Consider the following 27,500-nt stretch of genomic DNA (forward strand, 5'->3'; position numbering starts at 1 on the left):
TCCCTTCAACGTCGAGTCGTTCTCATTTTTCTCTCTCCCTTTTGCCCACTCCCCCTTTCGTTCTCCTCCTCTTATTCCTCTTATTCCTCCTCCTCTCTTCCTCTTTCTCCCCGTTCCTCCCCTCTCTTCCATCTCTCATTCTCATTCTCATTCTCTCGCTCTACACTTTCAATCGAATCTACGTATACATCTCTCATTCTCTTTTTTTAGTTCGTTTAGTCCGTGCCTTTCCGCGGAAAATTTTTTTCCGATTGAAAAGCCACGATCCATAGAGATCGACAGATACGCTTATGACGCCTCGTTGAATGCACGGGGATGCAGGCGTACGCGCACAGAACTCCTATGGCCTTCAACCCTTCTATCTATCTACGTACCTACCTACCTGCCTACCTTGCCTACCTACCTACCTACCTACCTAACAACTACCACGTGCGGATCCCACGCGATCTATCGTCTGCCATCGCCAAATCCACGGACGAGATCGCGACGTAAAGATTCTAGGGAATTTTTTTTCCCCCTTCTCTGCTTTTTTTTTTTGCCTTTGTTTGTTTTGTTTGGTTATTTTTTTTCACGCGCTTAGCAGAAAACCCGCCTACCAACCGCAAAGTCAATCTCGTGTTTCGTTTTTCTTCTTGTTTTTTTTTTTCTTTTTTTTTTTTCTTTATATATATATATATATATATATATATATATATATATATATATATATATTGGCAACATCAACAAAACCTGTGTTCCTTCTTCCTCTCGTTAGGCGATTCACGCGACACATTCATTCGTGTTCTCATTGATATTTTAAAAGTAATATTAAATGCAAATGTTAAATGATATTATCGCCTGGCGTAAGGGAAACCTTTCGAGGAATACTTTCTTAATGATCGATAAAGATAATTAACTCTGTAGGTCGTTTATCCTTTGATTTCGACGAACTCATTTCGTAATTTTATACTCATTGAAACCATTACCGTCCTCACAGGGCCGACGTAGTGGTAGTAATAGTAGTCGTCGTAGTCGGCTTTTGAAATGTTCACAGCAAAAGACTCTTGGAAATAGCCGGATGTTTCCTTCCTTCTTTGGCTCAGAACCCTATCGCAATTTATTTCCCTATCGTCCATCTTCTTTCGTTTCTCTCTGTTAAATTTCTTCTTGACTCGGAACTAAGATCCAAAGGAACGCGAAGCCGCCGTTTTCAAAGCCGGTAGTCTCGCTCGATATATCGGTCTTTCGAGCCCTGTTATGACGATCGTTGCTTGGAAATTGCGATAGTCTCTTGACCATTCATCGATCACTCATATTTGCCTTTTTAAATAGATTCGAAGCTGATACGTGTTCGTTCACTACGTAACATTACGGGCGATCGAATGTGTGTAATGCTTTTCACCCTCCTCCCCCTGTCCCATTCCCCCTCTATATATATATATCAACGTGGACACATGGAATCGTTCGAAGTTAGAACATTATATTCCACGATCGAAAATTAAAATCTACTGTACTAATACAAACCAAGGTTTGACCAATGAAAGATCATGTATATTTGTAAAAGTTAATTTCCTTTTATATCATACAGTTTTTCATTTGCAATTCTCTATAACAATTATATTCCACACAACAACGATCTATATACTCATTTTCTTCTAATCGAAAATCATTAATAATGTATAACGATAGCTATAAAATTACATTACATGGATATGCGTATAATAGTACTTTAATCCGATGGATTATACATATGTCTATTATCTATCTATATATCTATCATTGAAAACTTGTAAAAATCTTAATCAATCATTATTTATTCAATGAATAATCAAACGTATTTTTGAACGTTGACGAACCATGTACTCATTGATCGTTTTCTCTCTCTCTCTCTCTCCCTCTCTTTCTCTCTCTCTTGTCGATACACGCATCATGTTCTCTTCTCTTCTCTCTTCTTTACCCCTTTTCTCTCTCTCTCTCTCTCTCTCTCTCTCTCGCTCTCTTTCGTGGCACGAATATCGAAACAAAAAGCCGAGGCAAAGTTCGCTTCCCACCCTTAACCCTTCTCGTACACCACGACCGATATGCAAAGAACGACCCCTCGTCGTATAGCCACGTACGGAAGGCACGGTGATGGTTTTGAGGAAGAGGAAAGGGTGGATGGTTAGGGGTGGGATTGGGTTGGGTTAGATTTGGGGGGCAGGGGTAGGGTGCTGGTTACAATGAGCGGGTAATAATTTAAAACGCGGATAAAATCGATAAAGGACTCCCTCATTCTTCGTCCGAAACATCCCTCTTTACTCTTACTCTTCCCTATCCCACCTTACTCAACCCCTCCCCTCCCCCCCCATCCCACTCCGATAAACATTATTTCGACTCTACGTCACCACGGCATTGCCTTTGGACACGTTTACGAATACATAAGTTCTTACTATTATAGGTTTCCACGTTATATATATACATATATATATATATGTATATGTATGTATATATGTATATATACGCGATCAATCTTTTACTCGTATTATTATTTCCAAAGATTTAATCGAACGAACAAGGATTATTATATCGCGAATATATCTATCCATTTATCTATCTATTTATCAATTTATCTGTTTATCTATCTGTCTATCGAATATAATACGTTTCCTTCGAATGTTTGAACAAAAAATCATTCCATTTGATTCGCATAAAGATTATCCTCTTGGAAGACGTTAAAGAGTAAAAAGCCGACGACTACGACGATGACTACGACGACGACGACGACGACGACGACGACGACGACGACGATTATTCGACTCTTCTCGGCATTAACGTCGGACGTTACTTTCTTTTCTCATTTTTCCCTTATTTGCGAGTGGGCGACGCGAGGCCGATATCGATAATGGCTTACAAACGAATGCCATCTTCTGCGATCGAAATGACAGAGGAGGAAGGTTTGCTCTCGCGGATTTTTTTTTTATCGTCGCGATCATAAATCGTTCTACAGAGAGAGAGAAAGAGAGAGAGAGAGAGAGAGAGAGAGAGAAAGAAGAGTATTGAGGTGAGGGGAGGTGAACAGTAGGGGTAGAATGAGCAAGCGGGTGTTGGGGTGAGGTATAGACGGTTTTACGTCGGCGAAATAAGATGTACGATATTACGAGCGATTAATCGAGAATTCTCGTGCGCCAGATACGGATAGCGGCCTCGATATTTTTGTTCCTTTCTTTCGACTCGTTCACGGTCGTTACGTAAGCTCTCTCTCTTTCTCTCTCTCTCTTTCTTTTGATCGATGTGCCGTTTTTCAATGTATTTCGCACACTCCTTTTCCTTCTTTCGTACGTTCGTTGTTAGGAAGAGAAGACAGTCTGAAGATCGGAAAGATTTTTTTTTCTCTCTCGATAATCTCGAGAGGCAGTTAATTTCTAATCAATCAATCGTCTCTTTCTCTCTCCTTCTCTCTCTCTCTCTCTATATATATATATATATTATTTTCTCTTTTTCTCTCTTAATTTTGTAAGTAACCCATTGAGAGAAATGAATAATTTCAATAATAAATTTGTACGCTTACGTCGAACAATTGTTTACGACTTGTTGCTCGTTAAGAATTCTTTGAAAAATGTTCGGCCATTTATCGCGAGATCGTAAAAATCATTATTACGTTTACCATCTAACAGGAAAGATCTAGAAATGGAATTAGAAAAGTAAATCATTGAGCTCGAGGAGAGATAAAGAGACAAATAGATAGATAGAGATAGGGTTAAAGTGAAAAAGGGAGAGAGAGAGAGAGAGAGAGAGAGATCACAATCGATGTAGGTGTCTGTTTACCTAACTATGTATGTAATATAAAATTTCGATGAAAGAACGTTGTTTAAAAATACATACATACGTACATACATAGATACATACATAGATACCATACATTCTTTTCTTTGGTCGGATAGAGCGTTATCTTCGCGATAGAGATCGTCGTCGTTTCGTTATCGAAGAAACGAAGGCATCGTAAATCGTCGTGCGTTGTCCTTAAGTCGGACAACCTATTAAAGGAACGCACGTGCCAAAAGAAAAGAAAAAAGAAGACGCCTTGCGTCAATAATAAGATGATACGATTCGGGTCTCGGTTTTATTGTCGTCGTCGTCGTCGTCGTCGTCGTACCAAGTCTAAAACTAAAACGATAAATCGTTTTTAAAAGAAGAATCACCGAAGAGGAATTTCGAAACTATGGCGCCAATGTATATTACATATCTATATCGGGGAAAAATCATCGACGAATTCCTACTCGTAGTTTCTCTTAACCTCTCCCATCTCTTTTTCGCTCGTGGCCATCGCTCCCTTCCCCGTTTCTCTTCTTCAACCTCTCCTTCCGTTTTACCACGGATTATTATTTGCCGATTGTGAGTTCTCGAGTCGACGGTCGGTTCTCGAAATATTCTGGAAGCTGCGAATGGTGAATCTTTACATTTCACAGGATCTTATCGCAAACAAGAACATCGCTTCGATTTACGCAGAGAGAAGGAGGTATAGATTTGTCATCCTTCTCTCTCACTCTCACTCTCTCTCTCTCTCTCTCTCTCTCTCTCTCTCTTTATATTTCTCTATCTCTCTCTTTCCTGCTAATCAAATATTAACGTTCGTTCATGCGGTAGAATCCAATATAAGCAGTAGTATTGTATTTGACGAGTCCGTTGCACATTGTACTATACGATAGAAAATCAGAATTTAGATAATTTTCATTGAAAATTACGACACGATAAGGGAAAGAAGATATGAGAAAAAAATGAAAAGAAAAGAAAGGAAAGAAGAAAAAGAAGAAGGAAGATTGTTAAACGTTTTATGAGAAATCGTCGAGTTGTGTTTCGTTGAAAAAAGATATAAATTATTTCAATTCGATTATTTTCCTATCTTAATAACCAGATATAATCGTTCGCCGTTTTATCTTTAATCGGTTTGAGAGATTTCAAGTTTTTGGAGAAAGAGACATAAAGGGAGGGAGAGAGATAGAGAGAGAGAGAGAGATAGAAATGAGGGAGAAACAGAGAGAAGGAATTCAATACGAAGAAATGAAGGGAATTGAATTAACCGCTATGGGAGTTTTCATTATAGGGAAAATTGGCAATTTTCCACTGTTAAGCGCGTAATGCCCGTTCTTACGCACTCGAAGTTGGGTTTGCCGTAGATGGTAGGCGAATACTCAGAGCCAACGTGGAAACTCCTACGGGAGAATTTCTGATGTCTCGGTTAATTAGTATTATTCGTACGAATGGATCCCGATGCGATTCACGCGTGTCTCGCGAATATCTAATTTTTCTTTCTTTTCTTTATATATATATATATATATATATACATTTTTTTTTTTTATTATACATGTCTATATCAGAGAAGAATACTTTTTGATCTGAAACATTTAATGCAGAAAGATCTAAGAAGAATATTTTTATAGATACTTATATTCCCTATATAACAATAACAATAACAATAATAATAATAATAATTTTATATTGAAGTAAGATAAAAACTTTGGAGGATGATGGCGATCGGTGGAAAAATATTTCCAAGTAAAAAATGCCGATGCCCTTTAGAGAGGACGACGCGCCGGCAATTAATTTTTATTGTCAGCCGGAATCTTGGCGCTAATTGTCAGACAATGCGAATCCCGGATCGGACATCGGTCCCTTTTCAAATGGATCGCACTACATATGTCGACGATCGGTAACGTGCCCGTTAGTCATCACTATAATTAGCGCTATTCGCTAGGAGAAATCGTGGATAGAGAGAAGAGAGGAGAAGGGTTAAGGAGGATTGCGAAGAGCGAAGAAGAGGGGATCCAGAGGAAGATGGAAGCGGGCTTTGAGATAGAACTAGTACGATTCGTGGGTTGTTCATCGATAGATTTCACGCGTTTCCTTTCAGCATTTCTTAAATGAATTACTCAAACGTTCGGGTATCATCATCATCATCATCATCATCATCATCATCATCATCATCGTCATCATCATCGTCGAAAAAAAATATAGAACGTCTATGAGAAATGACTAATATATCTTTCATCTCTCTCTGCCTCTCTCTTTCTCTTTCTGTTACTACTCGAGAACGGAACGGTTTATGACTCATGCAGCATCACTCGTCTCATACTTCTCACGAAATTTTATTTTTCTATCTATATACATATATATATATATATATATATATATATATATACATATATGTTTTTTTTTATTGTTAGAAATCTAAATAAAAGAAATTTTTCTAGACTCGAAAGTTAATTTCGTTGACGGTCAGAAAGAGAGAGAAGCACGCGTGAGTTGTTCCGCGTGCGATGACAATAATCTGATGATTCCTCAGAGAGGGTTTACCGCGATAACTAGAGGAATTTATAAAATCGAGAAGAGATATAAATTCGAGAGGTGGACGAAGAGAAAAACGTAGGAAAGAGATCGAGAGAGGGGAAAAAAGAGAGAGAGAGAGAGAGCGAGAGAGAAAGAGAGAAAAAAAGAATCCGGGAGGTCGGATTCGCTCGACGAAGCGGCGAATGAATTTCCAATTGGATATTTCCGTACGACGTTTCAATCCGCGCGGCGCGTTTATTGGATTGACAAACATATTCGTAAGATAGACGGCCCGTCCTATCGGAGGGAGAGAAAGCGAGGATCGAGAAAGAGAAAGAGAGAGAGTGAGAGGGAGGGGTGAGAATTTGATTTCGGGGGGTTAAAGTTCAACGACGTTTGCCGAATTAGCATGAGTATTTTTCTGCGACGAAACAAAGAACGAACGACACATTTCACGTATACAAATTGAAAAAATTTTTCGTCACTATATAATATATAATATACCATTCTGATATTTTATGTATTTACTTATTTACATCGATATTTTATGTATAACTTATTTACATTAAAATATAAATACAGTGAATACATGGATGTCGTGTAATGTTTTAAAATGTGATCTTAAATCTCAATGGTATATATAAGTAAATAAGTACATATATCTGTATGTATTAAATATGTACTACATAGATTGATAAAAGTTCGTAGGTATTTAAAATTAATTTGAAGGACTCGTTCGGAAAGATTTTGCTACATCGTACAGGGAAAATCCATCAAAGTTGAAAATTCATTCATGGATTGAGGTGGGTGGGAGGAGGAAGGGTGGGAGGTTTATATATCGGCAGGTATTGCATTCATAACTATGCTCTTTCGTAGATGTTACGTTAGTTTGACGTTAAGTAGTTGAAAGGACCTGGCGTTTTCTAGGATTTCTCATCTATCGAAGGGTAGCATCGGAAACGTCAGCATGGCGTTTCGCTCTTCGAAAGTATAGTTATATACACATACATATATATATGTATGTTCGATTTTGTAGGTATATATCATTAGCTATAAGGTTTTCCTATGCGTATATATAAGTGGTACATTTACAACGTTATAGATGGATAAGAGTGACGCGTTCACATTGCCCTCTTCGTTCATGATCGTATATGTGTATGTGTATATATATATATATACATATATATAAGTCTCTCGCAAGTTCTGATTAGACGTAGAATTAATGATTCGAAAATCAATACAGGGCCGTCCTCCCGAGAGTATTAAGACATCGTGGGGGAACGGCAAATCGGAAGACAGAGAGATCGACGTTGGATGAAAGAGAAGGAGGAAAAGGTGTGGAAGAGGGTTGTACAGGCTTGGATGCTGTTTGCCTGTTCTACAGAGAGAGAGAGAGAGAGAGAGAGAGAGAGAGAGAAATAGGGAGTCAGGGTAGTGTTGGTATATCTGTCGAGGCGCGGGGATAAGAGGAAGAACTTGCTCGTTCCACGATCTACTATTTTGTCACCAAACCCTTCCTCGCCCTTTGATAACTAATTAGTGTTTTACCTCTCTTGCCCCACCGCTTCGTTTCGCCGGGGGCCTCTTTTATCGTCCCAATCAGGGGACGCCCTTCGAAGGAACCCCTTTTCACTGAGAGGAGAGAGAGAGAGAGAGAGAGAGAGAGAGAGAGACAGAGAGAGGCGCATCAACGTTTTCGTGCTCACGAAAAGATGAGAATCAAAGGATTTCCAAAGCGAAGCGTCAAAAGTGCGGACCTTCGAGGGTTGAGAGATATGGACAGACGGGTGATGGTTGGAGGTGGTGGTAGTTTGAGAAGAGAGTGAGGGAAATGGTGTAGGGCGGGAGGAGGAGGAGGGCAAGCAAGGCTTATTAAACCGTAGGAAAACTCGACATGATGACAGATAGAATGCCAAAAGAACGTGAATATTACGCTTGAATTCCAATCGACTATAGTTGTCGATTTAGTACGATTATCTTTCAAGTTTATCTCACATCCTCGATGATCGTCTTATCTATTTCGTAAAATATATATATATATGTATATCGAGAAATTTTGTATATAAAGGACATACCTACTATTACTTGCAGGAGAGAGAGAGAGAGAGAGAGAGAGAGAGAGAACGATAGAAGGTCTCTCTCATATCGTAGGGTTGTAATATTCAGACACCGTGTCGGGATACGACAGACGCCATAAATATCTCGGCGTTCTTATATTTTCATCAGGGCCATCATTAAAATTTATGTTATGATCAGAAGCATGGGGGTATATATATATATATATATATATATATATATATATCAGACGAGGTGAAAGAGCGATAGAGAGATAGAAAGACAGAGAAAGAGAGAATGCGGAAAGAGAAAGAGAAAGAGGAAGAGGAGCGTCAGCGTGCTAACGGCACGGTGTTAGCTTGCTACCACCATCGGGAAAGAGGGTGGCTAGAGAGAGCCCGCTAGGTCGAGCGTGCTATTGCCGGAGACGTAGGGGCAGAAGGGTGGAGAACGGAGTGGATCGTGAAGCGTGGAGGTGGTAATATTGTAATCTATGTGTGGAAGAACGCGGGAAGAGAAACAGAGGAGAGATGAAAAAGTGGCTTGAATGGCAGGCAAGGCCCCCTCCTCCTTTTAAGGGGGTAGTTTTCGGTATGGGGATGCCAAAGGAGGTGGGGGTGGTGAAGTAAAGAGAAAGAGAGAGAACAAGAGAGAGAGAGAGAGAAAGAGAGAGAGAGAGTGAGAGTGAACGAGAAGGGTGCCGAACGGAAACAATGACGTCTATACGAAATCCCCACCGCTTCTATTCTTCTTTTTCTCTCTCTTTCTCTCTCTCTTCTTCCGCAGGGTGCCATTAGACCCCCGTCGCGGCACCATAAAAATATAGCCCGTATTGTACTCGCTCAGGTACCGATATCCTTGCGCGCTAAAAGTACCCTACTCTTCTCTTTATCTCTCTTTCCCTCTCTTTCTCTCTCTCTCTCTCTCTCTCTCTCTTTCCCTCTTTCTTTCTTTCTTTCCTTTTTCCTCCCTCATTCCATCTCTTTTTCCCTCGTTGAAGATGAATATATGTATGTATGTACCTGCATCGTGACTCCATGCATCGGACTCTTTTGTACATGTCCGTTGTTAACAAGAAGGAGTCAGGATATATGGATTAGATGGACAGAATCCTTTGTTCTAACTGCAAGTGCTGGCGTACATTCCGTTTCGTTCATTCGTTTCATTTGAAAGGGAATGCTTTATATAAAATAGTTTAGAAATCCCTATCATCCTTTAAAGTTCTTGCAAGTGTATGATACTGTTATAACTCTTGAAAGAAAAAAAAGAAGAGAGAGAGAGAGAGAGAGGGAGAGAATTAATTTTTGGTTAAACGTTTTGGACATGGCTGGACGTCCAAAACGGGAAGGGATATCTGAGCAAGTACTATATTCCCCCTCCATCGACTCCATCGTTGTAACGACGATCATTCGGCTCAGAACAGATCACAAAGATGATTCGCTTTTGGCGGAGGGCCATTGTCGTCCGTTGGACCGAGCAGAATCGAAATGGCAAACGGTAACTCGATTGCTGCTCGGCCTGCACACGGATTGCGAATTATTTCTCCTGTGGTGGCGTGTTCATTCCGCGGCCAAACAATCGTGATCGATTCATGCAAATTTCAACAATCGTTCGCTCCTCTGCCCCTCCACTCTTCTCTTGCTATCGTCGTTCAACCTATCGGCTTCAATCCTACTACTACTGTTTCTCTCTCTCTTTCTCTCTCTCTCTCTCTCTCTCTCTCTCTCTCTTTCTCTCTCTCTCTTTTTCGTTCCATCTTCTCATCCCTCGATCAACTCGCGAACCTGCATTCACCGTCCCTTTGCTGATTCCGCCGTATCGAGTCCTCCATTGTCCGAAGCGAAATTCGTTTCTGGCCCGACACGAGTCTCGAGTGTTTTCCTGGCTACCCGATGTGAACGATCAGCTAATCCGTTAACTCCGTTCCTCCACCTACTGGGACTACTACTTTTCCAAAAAAAACTATCCTCCAATTGCACCCATCGTACACTTTCACTCCCTCTCTTTCTCCCTCTCTTTCTCTCTCTCTTTCTCTTTTTCAATCTCTATAATTTATCTATGGAATAGTAAAGTATAACTATCTAATCTTTCAATCGACCATTATTTTCGCACTTTTCCTTTTTTTCATTCGTAATTATTATTATAGAACGAAACAAATATCGTCGTACTATGATAATATTTCTATTTAAAATTGTTACATTTGATCATTCGACCAACTTGCGTATGTATATACGTATATAATAATAATGAACGAAGATAACAAGGATAATCGATTGAAAGGCTAAGTTTATTTATTTCGAGGAGGATGATGAAGAAGAAGAAATCGTCGTGTGACGACGATACGAGACACGTTTTTTGTTCTGGTTCTTCGCTTCTGGAAGAGGAAATCGACGCCGACGCTTCCCAAGAATACCATTCAGAAGAACGATTCCCCTCATGGATCACTTTGTACTCCCTCTTTCCCTTTCTCTTTCTCTCTCTCTCTCTCTCTCTCTCTCTTTCTCTATCTTTCTTTCTCTCTCTTTTGCCGGCAGATGATCACCGATTTTTTTCTTCCTTCCCATCATGATTTATTAGTACACCGTCGCGTGAGAAGATATTTATCTGACTACTGGCTCCTCTCTTCGTGGCCACATGTACGTACGTACGTATGTACATACGTAAGGTCCGGATGGCTTCCAAGGAAAATCAGTATAACGCGAGGACGCTTTATTCGATTTACGAGACACAAGAAAAGAAGTAATAAAATTAGGCCTCCCGTCTTGATATCTACGTCAACATATATCTTCATTATCGCGGAAAATAAAATACAATTATTATATCATCCTTTTAGTTTTTCAAATTACATCGAAAGAAAATATATATATATATATAGAGAGAGAGAGAGAGGGAGAGAGAGAGAGAGAGAGAGATAAAGTAGAGATAGAGTGAGTGTTCTCAGATCGTTAACGAGAAAACGGAAATTCGAAATAAGGGACGTGATTGCATGCTGCAGGCGAATCATTCTGAAAAACAGGGATAGCGATTGAAGGAAGGAGAGAAGGTACCAAGAATAGTACGAAGGACGAGAAAGCAAGAGAGAGAGAGAGAGAGAGAGAGAGAATAAGAGAGATTGGGTAGGGAGGGAGGTGGGTGGGAGGGAGATGAAGAGGAAAAGGATCGAAAGGCGAACTTGAAAGTGTTCTGTGTCTAATGATGTTTAAGAAGGGGCTTTAATTTTTCATTAGGACAACGGGGAAACATCAAAGGCGTTCCTTCATTTTTTAACCGATGCCTCGAGGCTAGTTTCGAGGAGAAGTGGTGGTCGTATTGTCATCGCTTCGCCCAACTGCCATAGTCCGAACCCTGATCCACCTTCCCCTTCTCCATCTTCTTCGTCGTTTCGTTCACCATACTACTACTAAACCGAGGACGAGGACGAGGACGAGGACGTATTGACATTTCTTAAATATTGCCGTACCGACGCGTTTCCTATTGAATATACCTACGCCATATTACCTTTTCTTTTTCATCCGTTCTCCAAAGGAACCTTATCTCGTCATTCTAAAGTCTTTTGACGTTTCTTTAAACCCCATGGAAAATTATCTTTCCCTTCGATCGATACCTTATCCCCCAATGATATATATATATATATATATATATATATATATATATACATCTGTGAGTGTGTGTATATACTTTGTTATATAGAATAAATTAGATAATTAATTATTGTACAAAGATAAGGTTTCGATTAGTTACGTACATACATACATTGTTTCTCTTGGTCCATGGAAAGGTTGAATAGGTAGTTGAAGAGTAGTATAGGTCGATTGAAGTACCACGTGGGAACCTGTACCCTTCTGCCACACGCATTGCCCCATAGCCTTTCTAGCCTATTAAAACGTAGCACACATGGTTCGTAAGAGTACCCAAAGCAAACGAATACCACCGCCAGCGGCCACGGTCATTGAACTTCCGAAAAATCTCTTTCTCTCTCTCTCTCTCTCTCTCTGTCTCTCTCTCTTTCTCTTTCTCTTTCTCTCCTTCTTTTTCTTCTTCGACAAACTCTTAGACGATAGAGTTTGCATTTATTGTCATACGGATTAATGGACTACGGTGAATCGGATCCTCAAGCTTTCCTTTTTTTTTTCTTTTTTTCATTCCTTGTTGTCTATTCTATCACGTACGAAGTATAGTACGAGAATTGATTTTGTATTTATTATTATTGTTATTGTTATTGTTATCATTATTCTCTTTTTTTTCTTTTTTTTTTTTTTTTTTTTATATATACATTTTTACAAGAGAAAAAGAGCTACGAATTTGTTTGGTATTATTTCTTCTTCTTCTTTTTTTTCTTTTTTTTTTTTTTTTTTTCTTTTTGTTTTAATTTATTATTATACTTTTTAATGCATTTACACGTACTCAGATGCGCGTACACATTCGATTCGATTAATTTATCACGGAACAACGTGGAAATAATATATATATATATATGTATATGTATATATATATATGTATATGTATATATATTACATATACATTCTGTATGCCGATGAAACGCGTGAAAGACGACGCGGATAACCGATTCGCGTCGCGAACCGACTTGCAATTAAATTTAATCGTTGCTATTAGCAGCGCGTACTCGTATTATATTGAGAACTATGGCTCTTTCACGTTTCTTCTCTTTCCGTCGAATGTTACGGCATCGTTGGCGTTTGACTGAAAGGGCAAAAGTAGGATAAGAAATATGGAAAGAAAAAGAAAAAGACGTGGATAGTAAGAGAGAGAGAGAGACAGAGAGAGAGAGAGAGAGAGAGAGAGAGAGAGAGAGAGAGAGAGCAAGTAGAAAGGATCTCGTCGGCTTTCTCTGCGTATGCTTCGAGTGTTTCCCAGCCGCATATTGCAGTATCCTACTGGGGCTTAGAGCCGGTCGATATCTTAATAATAAATACAAGAGGGGTTCGCTCTGATGGTTGGTTGGTGTGAGATTGAAGGAGGGGTGTTTTGGGGTGGCGATTGGAGGGTGGGTGGAAAGAGAGAGAGAGAGGGAGAGAGAGATAGAGCAAAAAAAAGTCCAATGGCGCCAGCATGCTATCGTCGTCGATGAGGATATCCTCTTCTATATATATATATATATATATATATATATATATATATATATATCACTCTCTTTCTCTCTCTCTCTCTCTCTCTCTTGCTATCAGTCTCTCTAACATTATCTCTCTGTAAAGAGAAAGAAAGAAAGAAGAGGGTGAGAATATCATTCGCACATCGAGGTGTAATGAGAAAATTTGAAATATCGCGGGTATCTCCCTCACTCACTTTCTATCTCTCTTGCACTCTTTACTACTACTACTACTCTTTTCAACATCCACTGGCTCTCTCTCTCTCTCTCTCTCTCTCTCTCTCTCTCTCTCTTCTAGTCTCTAGAAAAAAAGAAAGAAAAGAAGAAAAAAAAAAGTATAACACAGCACCGGCAGTCATAAACGGCTGATCCGTATAGCCCGCTTTTCTCCCACCACCATCAGTACAGTACTTTCGTAGAAAGATTATAAAGGCGACTGGTATAAGGCACTTCGTTCTCTCTTTCTCTTCTGTATCACCCTATAATACAAACCTCGACAACGAAGAAGACAAAACAAAAAAAGGAAAGAAGAAGGGAAGAAGGGCTTTTTCGTGGACAACCGCGATTACAACACAGTCGTTGGCGTCGCGACGTCTATCGATCGCCGACCTATCGATCCGACGCTTTGAAAACTTTTTCTTTTCTTATTGCGAACACCTGTCGTGAAAAATAGCGTTGCCCTAAGGACAAAACTATCATCGGTTACTCTTAACTTTCTATAAAAAATGAAGAAGGAGAAGAACAACAATAACAATAATAGTAAAAAAAAAAAAAAAAAAAAAAAAAAAGAAAAAGAAAAAAGATCATTTTTAAATCATTGTGAACAATGAAGTTCACAAAAAGAAATCGAACGGAAATAAAAAGAGAAAGTGAAACAACGAGAGTCCTCTTCTTGATTTTATTAAAAGAAAACAGGAAGAGGAAGAAGAAGAAAAAAAAAGAAAAAAAAAAAAAAAGAAAAAAAAAGAGGAAGAAAAATAAAAAAGAGAAAAAAGAAGAGGATAGTCCAGCATTGATAGGATGCACATAGATATAAAAATAGAAAGAACGCTTTGTGGTAATGGTAGTGGTAGGGTAAGGTAGGGTGAGAATCTATTCGAGATATTCTACCATGGCGAACGACACAAAGAATGTGAAGCGTTTGACGGGGCACGACCGCGCGCGCCAGCTGTGTTGCACTCTCGCATGTCGTTCGCGACTTATGCACATGCATTTGTGCACATATAGTTATATATATACACACACACACACACATACACACACCAATACACGTTCTACACGACCTATATATTCGAACATTCCGATCTTAACATATCTAAGTCGAAATCTTCTTAAAGTTATTATCGAGAGATTAGATTTGTATTGAAAAATAATATTTTTGAAAATATTCAAATCTAATCGATTTTATTCGTTCACTTTGTTTTTCTCTTTTTTATATAATTTTTTTTTCTTTTATATTTACCTTAAATCTGTAAAAAGAAAAAAAAAAAAAAAAAAAAAAAAAAACTTGTAATGATCACAAGAGATAAAGATTTTCTTGAAGAATATCTATAATATATCGTAGGATAAGGGAATAAAGTAAAATGGAGATTATTATTGGCCGATTGTGGTAGTGTATTATCGAGGAAGGTGCGATTATTTTCTACGTCCCTATATCGAATCGTTGAGTACCGATCGATCGGCAAACAGCTTTGCACCGTGGTAAGTCGAGTAACCGTCAATTTGTAAAGGGGTGTAAGAGGAGTACATTGGTAGGTGAAGGAAGAAGGGTAAGGAGGAGAAGAAGGAGAAGGAAAAGGAAGAGGAGGAGGAGAAGGAGGAGAAGAGAAAAAGGAAAGGTGGTGAGACGAGGAGAAACGCCTTAACGTGATCGACCCGATCGAAGTGTCGGACCTGATGTTATACATCCTGCACGCTTCTTCTTCTTCTTCTTTTTCTTCTTCTTCTTCTTCTTCTTCTTCTTCTTCTTCTTCTTCTTCATGTTTCTTTTTCATTTTCTTCTTTCTGATCTACATATGGATTTATTTTATCCCCGTATTTCGTATAATAACTCGAACGACCAAATATGATTATAAATATTCGATCGTCCATAGAAATTAATTATAAATCATTAATAATTATCATTGCGTCATATTTATTCCTATTTTTATTAATTTATTCAAGAATATCATTCTCTTGTTTTCTTTGTCATTTCTTTGATATCGATATAATCGATATCCGATTAATTATTTCGTACAAGATATCCCAAAATGGATTACTGACAACGGAAGCGTGTAAAGTCTCTTTTGATTAGTCGATCGCCGGTTAGTCAATCTTCGAAAAGAGAGGAGGAAGGATAGACAGAGAAAGATATATATGTATATATATGTATATACATATATATATATTGAGTAGAAGAGACGAATAGAGATAGAGAAAGACGGAGATGGAAAGCAAAAGGGAGGTATTCAGAAGCGATAACATCGTCGTACAGCTTGTAATGACAAACACATGCGTTCTCACCCCGATCTCTCTCTCTCTCTCTCTCTCTCTCTCTCTCTCTCTCTCTCTCTCTCTCTCTCTCTCTCTCTGCGTGTCCCTGGGGTAACGCCACGTATGCTTGGCCTATCGGACTGCGATCTATATAACGCGGCATATGTTTAGGTCATTAATTAGCATCTGGAGCCAATTAAAGTAATTACGAATTCGGCGGTAAAATATCGTGCCGAGCGGTTCGACCTGGTCGACCGATAGAGACCCTCCTCCCCCCGCCCCGCCCCCCATTGCACCCTCCTCCCCATAGTTTGTATTAAGAAAAAAAAAAAAAAGAAATAAAAATGAATCAAAAGATCTATGGGGATATATATACTCTTACTTTTACGAACATAAATGATTATCTTTTAGATCGAATAAAAAAAGATAAGTATGCTTTCTTCGTACGTAGAAATTAAAAAAAAAAAAAAAAAAAAAAAGAATTAGATTCGTCATACGAGAAAATTGTTTAGATATTTAAAAGATTTTCTAACGTCGATATAATGATATTAAATTCGTATGAAATATATTTAATGATAGCTACGAATTGAAATCATTCGAAGAATGAAAGAGATCATTCTTGGCGATTTATTCGAAGTTAGCTCTCTCGAGGACAATCCTTATCATTGATCTTTGCGATTCGCGATCATATCTTGGCCATCTCTTCTCTTCTCTTCTATTCTCTCTCTCTCTTACTCTCTCCCCCCGTCTGTCTTTGTCTATCTCTATCTTTCTCCCTCCCTCTCTCCCCCTCGCCCTCCGCCTTTTCCTGGCGGACGTGCCCCACGTGACAAATATGCAGGATGCGACTCGACAGCTATCGATACGCATCCGCCATTCGAACCACCCGTACATTAACGTACTCTGTTCCTCGGATATATATTTATGCTTCCCGTATCATTTCGTAATTATCGATAACATCGTCAAGGCTTTTTGCAGGAAACAATGGCTCATTACGATTTGCCGTAGCTCTTACTACCTCTCTGCCTCTTTTCTATCTTCCTCTTTTTGTCTTTCCCGTCTCATTCTCTCTCTCTCTCTCTCTCTCTCTCTCAGCGCTCTTCTACTTCGTTCTCTTCCCCGTCCCCGTGTATGCATGTACACTTCTTATACTTTTTACGATCTATCGTACAATACGTTCATCCATGATTCACCAAAGGATCATCGTTTTTCGTTTCCTCCTTTTTTCTTTTTTTTTTTTCTTTTTTTTTTTTTTTTCGTCACGTGACTCTTCGGACATTGTAATTAACGTTAACGCAAACCGTAGATAAAAGAGAACCAATTACTCTTTTTTCTTCTTCTTCTTCTTTTTCTTTTCTTTTTGTCTCTTATTTTTTTTTTCTTTCTTTCTTTCTTTCTTTACATTCTACGACGAGAGAAACAAGAGGATCATGGGTATATTAGATTGACAGATCGATCGGGATATATAATATGATATAATCGGTAAGGGTTTATTTAACGATAGATTTATCTTCCATAATAATGATAGCGTATAAGTGATTAGAAACGATTATCATTTATGAATAAATAACTATATATATATATATATATGTATGTATGTATGTATGTATGTATGTATGTATGTATGTATGTATGTATGTAGTACGAGGAGTATCTCGACTTTCGACCTTCTCCAATTCCTTCATTGGCATCTCGTTTCAATGATTCTCCTCAGTTTTAATTTACGATTAGTGTTAGACGCATGATGCGTCGTAGTATAACAAACGTTTCGTATGCGATAATAATAATAATAATAAAATAATAAAATAATAATAATAATAATAATAATAATTGGAGAAGGGTGTATATAGAGGTAGAAAAGAATTTCTTGTCTTTCTTTCATTTTTTTTCTTTTTCATTTTTTTGTCAATGAAGAAAAAAAGAAGAATAAAGAAAACATTTTTTTCTTTTGGAAAAAAACACCATATATATTCGTTTCACGTGACATTCTCGAAGGGCCGACTACCAAATGTCCTAGATCAAATGCTTTAATAATGTTACATATTCTACGATAGGTCGGTGTAACTTTGCACCTGTACTAGTTCCCTATATAGCGGCATGTGTTAGGAAGGAAACTACACGTTTAACCTCGGCAATCGTGGCTTTAGGGTCGATACTCGATAGCGAGTTAACTTGCATGTTTGTACGTGCATACATACATACATACATACATATATATATATATCCATACATACATACATGTATGCGTACGTACGTACGTACGTAGCTTTTGACCTTTCTTTAACGAATCTGATCGATTTCGTATAGTACGTTCACGTCAAACGTATAAAATATTCAATTCTTTTGCGATCATTATGATAAAGACGGGAAATCTCCTGGAAAAAAGAGAAAAAAAGAAGAAGAAAAAAAAAAAGAAAGAAAAAAGAAGAGGAAAAAAGATTCGTGAACGAACGAACGTAGATATCGAGAAGCAACCGAGAATGAACGTTTAACGTAATTTACATTAGATCTCTACGTACGTATTTTACCATATACATATCTATATACATACATACATACATACATACATATGTACATAATGGGTCAGTAGAGATTCGATAGCAACCATGGATGGTCAAAGCGAATCTGGTTTCTCCCCTTCTTTCGAACGAACGACACGAGGAGAGTACTACCGTAACCTGTTTGATTCGACCAATCGATCGGGACTCTTGTATAGCTTCCCTCTCGAACACACACACACACACACACACACACACACGCGCGCGCGTACATACACATATACGTACACGTGCATACGAACGAGTATGAACGAATTCTCGATCCGGTAGGATCAGCAGGATCGAAGAAGAGTATTGGGAACGCGAGGGAAAACGTTACGTCGAGGAAATATAGAGGGGTACCAAAAGTAATAGGGGTGGGAACAGCAACGAACGGGGCAGGAGTTACCGCACGTGGAGGGTGGGTTTTGTGGTGGAGCTATATCGGGTATAGAAGAGGGGCATTGGCATGGGGCTAGAAGGGCGGTCGGTGGGGGAGGGGAAAGAAAGGAGGGGGTGCGCCTATCGGTAGAAGAGAGCGCTCGAGCTACTTTGAATATAAAAGCATCTATAATTAATATCGGGACGAAGGTACCGAGCCACGAACGATATTTATTAGATACTTTACAGGGTTGAAGTTTAAAAAGGTAATCCCATCACGTCCCATCGCACGTTCTCTCTTTCTCGCTCTTTTTCTCTCTCTCTCCTCGTTTCCCTTTCTCAAGATTTAAATGAAAAAAAGGAGACCGAACGCGCGAATAGTGCATGTTGTTGTAATCCTCTTGATTTTTTCCATTTCTACGAACAGATTATAGATTATCTTTTCTTTTCTTTTTTTTTTTTTTCTTTTTTTTTTTTTAAGTTCTTTTCTTTATTTCTTTTCTTTTTCTCTTCTTCTTTTTTATTTCCAATCAGAAAGATTCGATCTCTCGAAGAAAATTTTTTAAATCGAGAACTTTTTAATTTCTTTTTTTTTTTTCTTTTTTTTTTTTTTTCTTTTTTTTTTTGCGACTAACCGGATATCGAAGATAACATCGAGCTAGAATTGGCAAAGTTATATATGAAAATATTTTAACGTCCGACCACGATGATCAATGAAATTCTATATTTATATATATCTCTCTTTCTTTTCCTTTATATATATATATATATATATATATATATAGATAATCTGTTAAAGAATCATATAAATTTCTATTTTTCTTGTCATTTAAGGAAATGTCACTTTAGTTTTCGATATAGTTTATCGAGAAGGTTCTTGAGTGTAACAGCGCGAGACGCAGTTTCTATTTTCGCTGAAAGATCGAGCGAGAAAGAGAGAGAGAGAGAGAGAGAGAGAGAGAGAGAGAGAGAGAGAGAGAGAGAGAGAGAGAGAAAGAGAGAGAGAGAGAAAGAGAGCTTTTCTTATTCAGAAAATTAGAGGTAGGAAAGCGAAATCGATCAATTTCGCATGGTACTAAACGCGTTAATGGTAATTCAACGATCCGAGGTCTCTCTAGTAATCGTGAAAATTTACAGCTAACAGAGGTGTCGATGTGTTTGTACGTATGGTGTGCGTGCCTGCGTTAGCGCGGAAGCGATTTCGTTGGCGAAACGGCGGCAGTCAGGCTCTCTCGAACTTGCGTCACAATTGTTATTAACCGGCACGAGAAACTTTCGTTATTCCCCTTACGGCTCGTTTAATCGATCGCTTATACACCGTGAGTCGAATTACGAAAACGTCTGTTGTTAGAGAGGTATCGAGAGGATAAAGGATTTTGATGGGGAGAGGAGAGCGGGGAGAGGAGAGAAGACGGGGAAAGAAAAGAACGATACATTCCAATATAAACATATTTACAATCTGCTTGTATAGAATAGACACGCAGAGAGAGAAAGAGAGAGAGAGAGAAAGAGAGTGAGAAAGAGAGCCTATGTATATAAACAAATGTTCTTCGTAACATTACTAAAGGTCATAACTAACTATGAAATCGTCGATTGATTCATTTCAGAGGGCGACGTTAGCGGAGAAGGAAGTGTCCGCGTTAAAGGAACAACTAGCCACCGCGAACGATGGTAACTCTAAGACTGAGGGACACCAATTGTCCCAGACTTCGCAGGGAAGTGATCAACAGCAGCAACACGACGCTAGCAATCCCAGGAGAACTCCAAATAGCAATCTCGAGCAGGAATTGCAGGCCAAGGATAAAGAGGTAAAAGATTCATCATATACAAATTCAATATACCATAATATATACTAACGATTAAATTTCTTCGACTTTAATATAATTCGTCTTTTTTTTTTTTTTTGCTTTTTCTATTATCGTTGGAGTGAATAATCGGATAGTAAAATATTGAACGTAATAGAAAGTAATTTTCTTGACAATACTTGAAGCGATAAATAGGAGGTGAAAGTGGATTTCGTCGGTCAGTGTTAAAATATTAATAAATCATTGAAAAAGAAGAGAACAGTATGACGAGGATCGAAAATCCACGATTACGTTTGCACGAGGTGAGCTTTCGAAATTCATATAACCGACTCGACCTCGACGTTTAACTGTTGCACGCGAGGGTTCCCGCATTACTCGCGTGAGTATGCGTAAACGCGTAGAAGTGAATGACTAACGCCAGTGGTTCTCTTTCTCTCTCTCTCTCTCTCGCTTTTACATCCCCCCATCTATTCGTCACCCACCCTCTTCGGGTGAGCGATCGCACGCGTGAAACGGACGCGCGCGCGACTATGAACGTGAACACAGAGTGAGTGAGGGAGAGATAGAGAGAAAGAGAGAGAGAGAGAAAGAGAGAGAGAGAGAGAGATAACGAGAGAAGGAGAGAGGAAACGGAAGGAGAGGACGGAGATAGATTCAACCCCCCTGTTTTACAACCGAATACCGAGCGCAACTCGTTGCGGTGGCCGTGCTAACGGAGCGCACTTCACCTTTTCTGATTTGCGATAAACGCCTCGAATCACGCTTCCCTTCGTCGTTATAAAATCTATCCCCTTTCTCTCTCTCTCTCTCTTTCTCATTTGTCCCTTTTACTCTCTTAGACATTTGGTTTACTCTAATCAATATCTGATCGAGAGAATTACAAATTAAACTAGCTACGATAATAATGATCTATTTCTTTTTTTTATCAGTTATTTATTATTTTTATACACACACGTACACACACACATATATATATATATATATATATATATATATATGTATATCATTGCTAATAATTTGAAGTGTAATAATTGTATATTGGTATGAGATATTTTATTTCATTTTGTTTCATTTATTTGTTCTTTCTTTCTTTCTTTCTTTGTTTTTTTTTTTTTTTTTTTTTTTTTGAAAATTCTATTCCTTCCTCCTCTTCTCTTTTTTCAACTTTTTTTTTGTTCTTTTTTTTTCTTTTTTTTTTTTTCCTTACTCGCGAGGGTCGAGGTCCGATTTAAAGACTCGCGCACGACGGCGTTTCCCTCTCGATGTCGAATAGATATACGTTTTCGTTATATTTAGAAACGTCGAGCCCGCGGCATCTCGGACTTTCGGTCCCCGTTGCGCGGGTCGTTAAGACGGCGGAATGCGATGTGAGTTGGAGGAGAGAAGACGAAGAAGAAGACGTCGAAGAAGAAGAAGAAGAATAAAAAGAAAAAGAAGACAGAGAGAAAGAGAGAGAGAGAGAGAGAGAGAGAGAGAGAGAGAGAGAGTTAGTCCGAGCTTCTCTCGCTTTACCGAGATCTTTTATTACGATTCACTATTCCCCGCTCGGACTCGAAAGCTTCATGCACTGTGTCGTGCTTTAACGGCGATAACATTATCGTATATTTATCGAGAGTGTAAATAACCGAGAATCGTTTCTATCTTCCTCCTCCTCCTCCTCCCTCTCCTTCTCCTCCTTTTCCTCCTCCTTTCTTCGCTTTCTTCTTCCTCTTTTTTTCTTCTTCTGCACCCTCTTCTCTCTCTCTCTCTCTCTCCCTCCCTCTTCTTTTTCATCTTTCTCTTTTTCGTATGAGTGTCTCTTTGCGTTTACCTCGGACACAGACGATTCGCTTTCGGTAAAAATAGCAGCCCGTGACTGTAAGAAGAGAACGTTTTCATATGTCTTTTATTTTTTTGCTTTGTTTTTTTGTCGTCTTCTTACGTCTCTCTGTCTCTCTCTTTCTCTTTTTTAATTTTTTTTTTTTTTTATTTTTTCTTTCATTTTTTCCTTTCTTTTCCTTCTCGCACCCGCGATTCCTCTTTCAAAGGGTGAGAGAGAGAGAGAAGCGGCGAGTACTACGAACAGCTGCTTCGCGGCAAGAATGATCGGAGATAATGACGGTCATTATTCGATTTTAATGTAGAGCATCATGGCTAGCAGGAAGTCTCTAAATAGCGAATCAATCGTTGTATCTCCACGATTCTTTGGGCAAAGAGCCGAGTTAGTATATAACCAGTTTGCTAAAAGGTGCTGATAGAATACCTTTCAAAAGATTATTTAATATATTGTTTCTTTATAAGAGTTTTGTATATACATTGTTGTACATATATATATATATATTAATATATATACATCCGCGGATTTTTTTTTTTTTTTAATTACTTCGTTCTTCTCTTCCTTCCTTCCTTCCTTCCTTTTTTTTCTTTCTATTCTTTTTTTTTTTTTTTTTTTTTCTTTTTTATTCGCATTTTTCATCGTCCCTCTACTTACTAATGGTGTACCTCCTCAGACTTTTTACTTTATACTTTCGTTTGGAATACGTTTCACATCGATGGATTAAATAATTGCCTTTCGAAGTTTCGATTGTAACGGGGTTTGAAAGTAATATGGAGAAGTTCATTTGAAATTCGAGCAAATCGGTTTTGTAAAAATTATCCAAGAGGAGAGAATGAGAGAGAGAGAGAGAGAGAGAGAGAGAGAGAGGATGAAAGGTCGCGCGAGATACGCCAATGGAGAGAGCATTTGCATCGCAAGAGACATATTTTTATCGATATCGAATAGTATCAAAGAGTGTATGAAAAGAGAAAAAGAGAGATAGGAATGGAGAAACGAAGAAAAAGAGAGGGAGAGAGAAAGAGAGACAGAGATAGAGAGACAGAGTGAGAGTGAAAGAGAGAGAGAGAGAGAGAGAGAAAAAGAGAGTGATGAAAATAAAAGCGTTCGGTAGGATATTAGCAAGTAAATTCATGAATAACTCGAGGAATGCATTAGCTTCCTCTCTTTCTCCCGTATAACACACGTACACAAACAGACATACACAAACGCGTATATATATATATATATATATATATATATATATATATATACACATATATATGCACGTGCATGCGTAAACGTACACAAGCTCGTTGCCGGCTATCAAGCGATATCCATCCAACGTGGTGCTACGAATAATTTCAATAATCCGCTCTCATCGCTTCGGCTTTCCGCGCGCTGCCGTTTATATCGACATCGGGAAAGGTGAATTTTAATCAGCATGCGTACCAACGATAAATCTCTTGCTGAGCAAGCCGATAAGAGGAACTAGAGATAAAAAGAGAGATAGATATAGAGATAAAGATAGAGATAGAGATAGATAGAGAAATAAAGAGAAGAAAGAGAGAGAGAGAGAGAGAGACAGTTGCTTCGTTCGGATAATGTGGAAAACTAGTTATCCCTCGTAACCGGAATTTTTCGCGCCTGGAAAGGGAGGAAGGGAAGAAAAAAAGCTTAAGTGGTAGTTGGCATAGCTCTCTCCCCACTCTCATACCCATACTGCAGCACGTCATCCCTTGAACGTGGCGTGCTCTGCACGCGTTGAGTTTACGATACGACGTTTAACGAGAGAGAGAGAGAGAGAGAGAGAGAGAGATATCGACATCGTAAAAATCTTAGGGGAAGGAAAGGGGGTTGGCAAGTGAACGTGGCACGTCTCGAGTGCGCATAATGCTAACCTGAATCTCGAAGAAGCTGAAAAGAGGAAATGAGAGAGAGAGAGAGAAGAAGAAGAAGAAGAAGAAGGGTTGGACCTTAAACAAAAGCCGAAAACACTTAAAGCGTGAGAAAGGAGTGATAAAAAAGCCGCTAAGAGTTCAATAAGTATCCTCCTTAGAGCCAATAACAGTCACTCGAGCTCTCGCTTTGACTCTCTTCTCTATCTCTCTTTATCTCTCTATCTCTCTCTTTTCTTTCACGCCTACCCTTCTCCAAGTTCCTCTCTTTCTTTTCCAACATCGAGAAAGAAAATCGTTTGCTTCGAAGCCTTCGGAGGATTCTTCTCCTCCTCCTCCTCCTCTTCTTCTTCCACCTCCGTTGTTGTAATCCCCGAAGCCGATAATCTCCGATCTCATCCCTCGAACGTCCCCTTTCATCCGTCGTCCTTGATTCTACCTATCTCTTTCTATCCGATCGTTCTGATCTCTGTCTCTCTTTCTCTCTCTTATTTACTTCTTCTCCTTCTTCTTCCTCATCATCATCATCATCATCATCATCATCATCATCATTATCATTATCATCATCATCTTCCTTCGTGGAATGTTCGACGGTGAAATCGATGGGTGCCTTTTAACGGATAAGATTTTTTTTTTTCTTTTTTTTTTTTTTTTTTTTTTTTTTCCCTTTTCCTTTTTCTCTTTTGCTCGATCTGTTCAATGTCTTTATTGAGAACAAGGCATAAGCTAAGGACATCGAATTGATTATTTTTTTTTTTTTTTTTTTTTTTTTTTCTTTTTTTCTTTCTTTCTTTCTTTCTTTCTTTCTTTATTCGCCGATTAAAGGGATGCTAATGGAAGTTTGGTGTGCCGTTCCAATCGCGACGATGCAATGAAGAAGTAGAGTAAGGAGAAGGAGGAGGAGGAGGAGAAGGTGTAGGAGAGAAAGAAGAAAGAGTAGGACAAAGTGAAGGAGGTGGAGGAGAAGAAAAAGAAAGCTGAGGAGAAGAAGGGAGGATGATAACGACGGAGTAAATAATGTGCTGGCTCCTGTGAATATAGTTACGTGGAATGATCTAATTACTTTGGATGGGGATAACGAGGCGATACGATTTCGTTGATTATCGTTTTTGCACGAGCTATCGGTCGTGTATCGATATGGCGATAGATTGAAAAAGGACGGTGGAGGATAAGGTGGAGGGGTGGTGTTGAAGAAAGCGGCGGGAGGGCGAAGAGAGAGTAATATGGTTTGATATATCTTTTAATCGTCGGAAATCGACAAACCGATTGTCGATACATGGCGAAAAGAAAAACAGGACGCGTGTTTTCATTTCGTTCTTTGATAATTAAGATCCCGATCATTGTAGTTAACGGGATAGAGGGGATCGTATTAGAATCGTTATCCGACTGTAATCGAATAAACGTAGGATCCCATATTACGTTCGAGGAAAAGATACTCGTCATCGAAACGTAGTACGTTCGTCGTGTTACTGCTGTGTAACGAAACCGGTAAAAATATCAACTCGGAAAGAGAGAGAGAGAGAGAGAGAGAGAGAACGAATGAGTGAGAAAGAGAGAGAGAGAGAGAGAGAGAGAACGAATGAGTGAGAAAGAGAGAGAGAGAGAGAGAGAGAGAGAAGGAAAGAAAAAAAAAAGAAAGAAAGAAAGGGGAAGAGACACATCGGTGACAATAACGAGCGACACGAACGCATTAACGTCAAGCAATTCTCTTATTTCTCTTATCTCTCTTTTAAAGAGAAAGAGAAATGTTTGTTGAGAATCATCGAATTTCCGTCATTTTGAAATTAGTCCAACTGCTTTGGAGATTTTGTTAGAATCTATTGGCACGCGTTCCCTATCGGATTATTAATTGTACCGTAGTTATGCGTATTATAATATATATCTAATGTTATATACGAGTATTAAAGTATAAATAAGCTTTTATATATGAGATCTAATAGAAACTAATCATTGTCATTGATGGTAAGTCTCACGGAAATCTAAATAATTTAGATACGTAAGTATATATAATTATAAAGAAAAAAAAAAAAAAAAAAAAAAAACCCAATAGCCATTAAGATTTTATGTTGATAGTTGATAATCGTCGTTTAAAACTCGATCGTTTTTAAAATAAAATTAACGCGGCTAACCTTGATATCCATTTCGAATGATACGAACGAGAACATTCGTTAAAGGATAGAAAGAAAAGAAAGAAAGAAAAAAAGAAAAAAAATGAGAGGAAATAAAAGATAATAAAATCATTATCATCGTGACGTTTCTCTTATCAAATTGATCATCGTTCGGCAAGAAACTCGTTAATTCGCTTTCGTATTTCAGTTTCGTCAAAGTAGCAATCTTTCGCACCAATCCACGTCACCGATGCCAATTATCTTAATGCCTTTCAGTCTCTCCCTCTCTTTCTCTCTCTCTCTCTTTCTCTTTCTCTCTTTTTCGCGATGACTATACCAGCCAAGGCACACGTCCAAACGGATTGCCTCGGATGTGCCGCATAGTTTAATGTTTCAACCGAGAAGACTATCGTTCGCGATCGTTTCTTCGTTCGCTTTTGAGAATTAAGAGAGAGAGAGAGAGAGAGAGAGAGAGAGAGAGAGAGAGAATGAGAGAGGGTGGGGAGGGGCGAGATATCTGAAAATAAATCACTCCTCTAGCTCTGGTGACTCACTAATTTGAATAAAGAAAGAACGGAAAAGAAAAGGATGGAGAGAACATCGAACGAAGAATAGCAAGATAATAATGTAGCTTTATTTCACGACAAATCTTAGATAGTTATATATAAATATAAATGACATGCACCGATTTATAATACCTTTTCCTATTTTTTTTTTTTTTTTTTTTTTTTTTTTCTTTTTTTTTCTTTTGGATTATTTATTAAACATTTCAAGTCGTATAATATTTCAATTCCGTATATTTAATCATTTTCAAAATGTTCATATTACATTTATATCTATATCTATCTATCTACCTATCTATATATATATATATATTGTTTTATATAGATAGGAATAATAATAGAATGGCAATTGTTATAGGAATCGAATTTATTCGAGAAATGAAATACGCTATATCTCGTATCGAATAAATGATATAAATAATATAAATAAGATAAATAAGGAGAAAGAAAGAGATATATAAATTTTTACCGGATAGGATGTGGCTATAACCGCATACAAT

The 27,500-nt window shown here is 38.4% G+C and overlaps 1 protein-coding gene across 4 annotated transcripts in view; it reads left to right on the top strand.

The window, feature by feature from the left end:
• Positions 1 to 27,500, top strand: part of cut (homeobox protein, cut) — a 140,648-nt gene that overhangs the window by 42,227 nt on the left and 70,921 nt on the right. For all 4 annotated transcript variants that reach the window (XM_035874525.2, XM_035874527.2, XM_035874528.2 and 1 more), the window contains exon 2: positions 20,442 to 20,642. In XM_035874525.2, coding sequence (XP_035730418.2) covers positions 20,442 to 20,642 — 201 coding nt within the window. The remainder of the gene's footprint in view (positions 1 to 20,441; positions 20,643 to 27,500) is intronic.

The sequence above is a fragment of the Vespa mandarinia genome, chromosome 18 (assembly GCF_050613455.1).
Source record: "Vespa mandarinia isolate Hongniang chromosome 18, ASM5061345v1, whole genome shotgun sequence".
Lineage (NCBI taxonomy): Eukaryota > Metazoa > Arthropoda > Insecta > Hymenoptera > Vespidae > Vespa > Vespa mandarinia.